Source organism: Acyrthosiphon pisum, chromosome X, assembly GCF_005508785.2.
Source record: "Acyrthosiphon pisum isolate AL4f chromosome X, pea_aphid_22Mar2018_4r6ur, whole genome shotgun sequence".
In the NCBI taxonomy this organism is placed as follows: domain Eukaryota; kingdom Metazoa; phylum Arthropoda; class Insecta; order Hemiptera; family Aphididae; genus Acyrthosiphon; species Acyrthosiphon pisum.
In genome coordinates this window covers 21,581,472-21,587,806 of record NC_042493.1, presented here as the reverse complement: position 1 = coordinate 21,587,806, position 6,335 = coordinate 21,581,472, and the positions used below count along the sequence as shown (strand labels likewise).

The 6,335-nt window shown below is 23.0% G+C and overlaps 1 protein-coding gene across 2 annotated transcripts in view; it reads right to left on the bottom strand.

Moving 5' to 3' along the window:
* Window positions 1-3,261: 3,261 nt before the first annotated feature.
* The window catches only part of LOC100164381 (kinesin-associated protein 3), a 14,242-nt gene continuing 11,168 nt past the window's right edge, over window positions 3,262-6,335 (bottom strand). Inside the window, exons 16-19 of one of the 2 annotated variants that reach the window (XM_008183121.3) lie at window positions 5,037-5,122; window positions 4,042-4,222; window positions 3,880-3,973; window positions 3,262-3,819 (exon numbers count right to left, since the gene is read on the bottom strand). In XM_008183121.3, the coding sequence (XP_008181343.2) occupies window positions 3,690-3,819; window positions 3,880-3,973; window positions 4,042-4,222; window positions 5,037-5,122 (491 nt within the window). In that variant the 3' untranslated portion in view covers window positions 3,262-3,689. The remainder of the gene's footprint in view (window positions 3,820-3,879; window positions 3,974-4,041; window positions 4,223-5,036; window positions 5,123-6,335) is intronic. The other variant, XM_016803209.2, reaches the window with a different exon arrangement.

The following is a 6,335-nucleotide window of genomic DNA, read 5'->3' as shown; positions in this document are numbered from 1 at the left end:
GGATATTATTCCACTGATCAAATGAAATCTCATCAATTGGTTTTTGATATACTGTGTAAATCATAAACGAATAAACGTACACTTGAAATTTAAAAGAAATGTAATAGGTATATAAGGTACTCAAGTACAAATTTAATTTTATACCACTTTCATTCAACAAAATAAATCTACATTATGTAAATAGGTTCAAGTTAATTTACTTAAATATTTTAATAGGCAGAAAGAACACAATTATTAAGCTTATATTTATGTTTAGGTACACTAATTTTGTGCGCATCTGTATTAATTTATTTTTAACATAGGTAACAAACATGAGCTATGGTATTGTGTAATTAGGGTAGAATAAAAAAAAAACACATATAATAAATAATAAGTTATACATAATTAGTTAGGTACATTATAGTTTTATAAAACAGAAATAGATGTTATATACTCTGATGTTTCATATAACTATTTATTTTGTTACATTATTAATTAAAACATTTGTATGGAATAAAAAATATGTTAAAAGAGCACTAGAAACCAATAAATATAATCTTAAATAAAATAATAATAATAAATACAATTATTGTATTAGATAAAATAAAATGAACAGAAACAAAAATATGGAGACAAAGAAAGTATACAAAATAAGTAGGTAGATAGTGCAGTTAATCATAATAATACTGTGAATATGTAAGTTTAAAAGGAATGTATTTTAAGATACTTATGAGTTGAGACTCATATTTTAATTAGAATAAACTCATAAAACAAACAAAAAATAACAATAATAATTTTTCTTTGGTTTTTTTATAGGTATAACTTTAAAAATTAAAATAAAATTGATAATTATCATTTAAGAAAATGAGTATTAACATAAATAATTATAGTCGAGAGAATGAAAAGTGGCCGCTGATTCGCACACTTCTGATGGTGAATTTCTGTGATGGTTTTGCAGAGCGCGCATTTAGAAATATTAGATTTAGATATAATTACCTAATACAAATGTATTATAGAATGATGTTGTATATGATTTTTAGTACTCGGTGCTTTCCGAAGAAAAAAGGATTGCTAACATATCACCAGCGGCCACTTTTCATTCTCCCGACTATAGTAAATTAACTTATATCAACTTATATTAACTTATAATTTACTTATCTAAACATAGATCAAAAATATATTTTTTACCAATTTTTGATTGAAATACTAATATAAATATGACTGGCCAATAATTAATTTAGTGACCGGCTGGCATCATATGATAGTATAACTATGAAAAAAAAACCCATTTAAAGGGTGGATCTAACTTTTTAATTTTTTTAGTTATGAGCAATTTAAACTTTATTTAAACATAACCAAACTTACCACACATTTGCTGATGTATCTTCAAAACTTTTAAACTTTTTACCGTAAATTTTTTTATTTTAAAACTTTTTTATTGTGCTATCAACTAATATATCAATACTATTTAAACCCGAAATGTACAAATCAATATTATTAAATAAAAAAATAGCATTTTATGAAGGAAATCATGAATAACTCCAAATAACACCTTATTTTCTACAGTCATATTTTCCATAATTTCTGAGCGATACCGCTGCTAAACGTGACTTTAATGAGACATGTACTTCCAAAGAGGTAAAATGTAGGAAAACAAGATGTTTAAGGTATTTTAGGTGTTATTCTGTAGAATAATAAAATAAAAATAAAAATTGTAGAAATACACGATTCCTTTCAAAAATATTAATTTTTTTTTTTACTTCTTTTAATTTAATAAAAACAATAAGTGCATTTTTGGTATTATTGTGTATGTTAATTTATAACATAATAAAATTGCTTTAAAATAAAAATAATAATTACGGTAAAAAGCTTTGAAGATACATGTGTGGTAGTTTGGTTTTATTTAAAAAAAATTTATTAGCTCATAACTAAAAAAATAAAAACGTTACACCCATCCTTTAAAAGTTTTTTTTTCATAACTTAAGATATACTATTATATGACGCTAGCCAGTTACTTTTTCATGGGACACATTATATAATTATACAACTATTATAAACTGGCAAAATTTGAAATTAATTTTGTTATAAACGTTTGCAAACATAGTAAAAAAGCATTTTTTATAAATGTAAATTAAATAAATGTTAAAATAAAGATTTTTTTACAAAAATAATAGGTAACACAAAACTACCAAATTAATTCAGTGGAGTTTTTATACAAAATATAAATCAAGGTATAAAATACTAAAAAAGATAGATGATAACTATTTTAAATTTGAAGTGATTACAATTATTATATAATATTATGTGTTTATTATAAAATGTGAAAATGTACTACATTGTTCTGAATGGTCCTAACTAATGTACTCAAATTATTTAATATCCAATTCCAAATTAAAATATTGTTTGAAAACACATTTTTTTTTAATAATAATAATAATAATAATAATTTTTATTATTATAAAAATTTCTGAATGGTACAAAAACTTATCAAAAATATCATATAATATTTATTTAACTAGATAAATTACACATAATATTTTATTTTGAATATACAGTAGACCGAAGAATTATTAAAAACGGATATAAAAATAATTTTATAATAATATATTTATTCACTGCCATTGAGCTTTTTTTGAGCTGCCAACCTTTTTATACTTTTTGATTAGTAATAGTACCAGAATATTTATAATATTTTTTTATGTCAAATTTAATAATATTAATGATTGACTGTCAACACCAATAATAAAAATAACTGGGGCGGATAATTCTGTAGATTTGAATACAGTCCATGTACAATTGTAACAATTAAAGAGTAAATAATTCCTATGTTTACAATAACAAAATTACAATCAATGGATATACGTATTTACTTTCTTACAATATTAAAATTTAACACAACATTTTGCTTTTATTATAGTGTTTATAAGATAAACTAAAAAGTTTCTAGTTTTTATCTGATGGCCAATAAAAACCAATTTAAGGTTATCAACCCTAAATTACATGCATGAAAAATATTCAAGAGAATACACGCACAGTGTGTTTTTGACCGAAAATTGAAATATTTCAATTAAAACTCAATAAATTGTTTAGTAATTATAAATGAGATCGATATTGTTTTATCCACCAGCAATTATAAGGAAACACAATTAAAAATAACCCATGGTTTTCATAAAATTAAATTGAATGTCAGTCTATCACATACATGGTCTTTTAGACGGTATTTTTAATAGGTAGGTAATGAATTTTGAAAACTTCAATATTACTGACATCAGATCGTATACAATTGGAAGTTGTATCTAATTTTAGTTTATCACCTAATTTGAAGGTAATTAGGTTAGATTATATAAATATTTTGAATTCTTAAAATAATGAACAAATGTCTAAAAACCCGGTCTTTTAGACAGTTCAGCGTGTACTCTAGGGTTAAAATCATAATATTAATAGTATTCATAATAAAAGAAAATTATTATTTTCTGTGGAAATTATTTGACATAAATATTATTATGATATTGTTAAAGTAATTATTTTATTATCTATATAATTAAATATTAATTTATGCAAAATAATGTGAAATTACATATTTAGTAGTTTGTTACTTTTTAGACTTCTCCACTAAATTAGATGGTTATTAATGTTATGTTTGTAATAATAAATTATAATATAAATATAGTGAAATGTGGTAACATAACAAAATAGAATAAATAGGAAAATTAATCTGTAAAATGAATAATGTTGTTAGTAAATTTTTGCATCAAATGTCCACCTATACTTGTCATATCATCATCATAATTATCATTGTTGTACTGCTCTTCATTGAATGCATCAAGCTCGTAGTCAAATCTATTAAAAACCAATAATTTATAGTAGATAAATGGAATTCTTAAAATAATAATTACAAACCTATCTTCTAGATTTCTGCTTTCTGGCCGACTACTGTTAGTGTGTGATTTTGTCGACATTATCTCAATATTATCATCTTTATCATACATAAAATCTACAAAACACACATAAAAATGTACATTTATATAAAGTAAACATAAAACAGCATTAAAAAATTTTTACCATCTTCGGGCATCAATATTGCTTGATGTACATAACTGTACAAATTTATTTCGTTATTAGTGTCATATTTAGGTTTTATACTTGGCACATCACATTCATTTTTCATCATATTTAACCAATAGGCATTAAACCAGCAAAACTTTGCAGCCCTTATTTTTTTGGTCCACGTTTCATCAAACTCCTTAAAAATATTATATAATAGGATATAATTTCTATTCAACATTTTTTAAAAGTAATATTATTATCTTAGCATATTGTACATATTATTTTAATTTGTTCTTTAATGTATAATAAATGCATAAAAAATTATTTATTTATTTAGTTATATTTTAAATCTATAACTATAGTTAATTAATTGTCACAAAACATAATGAGTATTATTCATGTATTGATAAAGGTTTTTTTTTATTCTTTCACTGTGCTATGTTTTTTTAGCAAACTTGAATAAAATATAAATATTATATTTAAGAGGATGTCAGCACACTATTTGTTTTCTCTCTGTAACCCATGAACATAATATTAATATTAGCAAAATAATTCAGCCATATTCAAACATTGCCTGTGTTGCTACGTTGGCCATTTTATGATATTTAAATATTATGTAAGTTATGAGAGTGTAAATTATCATACTATAAAAATAATTAAAAATTGCATAAAAATTAAAATTTTATAAAAAAGTCAACACCGGTAATGTTCTTAACTTAAAGTTTGATAATATGTAAAATCTCTCTAATATTTAAAGTAACAACACATGGTCGATTCTGCCAAACTTAAATTTGATTGAGCGTGGGTCAGAGAAAGATAACAAATGGTGCGCCTACAACTTCTTAACATTCAAGTATGATTCTAAAAGTAAATAAAAAATAAAGATATGATAAAAATTAATAATTTATTTAGCATAACACAATTCAGAGGGTAATAGTATTAGATTTCTTTATAAAAAAAAAAAAAAATACTATTTTTTAGTGCAATAAAATAATTGAGATTCATTTAACCTTAATAATATCAAGACAGTAGTTGCTCATCTTACGAACTCGAATGTTTGGATCATGCATTAAACCGATTATATAAATTGGGCATTCTGAAAAAAAAAGAATAAAAAAGATATAAATATCCCAATACATTATTAATTAAAATTATATTTGATGAAGTAATATATTATATTAAACCCAGATATTTTAATAACATACAGTTCAACTTATTATAAATTCTATACCATACAAATATTAGTCAGTTATAGTTACTGGACTATAAGCTAAGGCATATATAAAAAAAATTTCAAGAAGTAAAAAATTGTATTATACAATATACAATAATAATATAAGATCAACAATAAGTACAATATTAATTTACTTTTTTTTAATCTTAACTATATTAAACAGATATGAATAATCACTGAGTTAAAAAAATATTTTAAATAAACATAGAAAAACATTAATAGTAAAATAACTTACGGTTAAATTCCATGTATGAGACTTGATTTAAATATTTTTACTAGACTTATCAACTAATCAGTTAAGTGTGTTTATTATTTATTACAAAACTATGATTTAAGTTTAAAAGTACTATAAATATAATTTAAAATACATGGACTAATCATAGGCTGGTCAGTTACTAAATAATATGTAACCTGTATCTTGTAATTAGCCACACTTTTAAAAGTAACTATTGCCTATATTTTTTAGGAGTAACTTGTGTTATTAATAGATACAAGGTAAAAATAATACAAATCATACGTATTTTTTTAAATTTAAAAATTACTACCATGCGAGTATAATTTAATTGCACAATGTATTAAAATATGTGTCTCATTTAATACACAATAATTGGAGAATATTGAACTAATATAATTAACACAATCAGGACCCGGTCATTCAACAATATTATCAACTATTTATAAAAATATACTTTGAGATGGAATTAAAACAATATTCAAATGATAAAAATACATTTTTGGCTTGTTTAAATAAATATTTTGTAGTTAATATGTATTTGTAAAGTACAGTATAGGCCTATGCTATTCTATTGGATATATACTATACTCTGTTTAAGAGGATGTTATACCCGCATGTATTGTCTCCGTCTAACAAGTGCATAACATAGCAAACTCTACGCTCAGCAGAACACGTGTAGCTCCGTTGGTTTAAAAATTAGAGTGAATTGGCCTCTTATAAAATGTAATGGTAAGATTATTATCTAGACAACCTCATGGGCTTTTTATTATATTTTAATTTTAAAGCAAGCTATGAGTATTTTAAAATTGTAAATTGTTTATACATCTTTAAGTACTCATA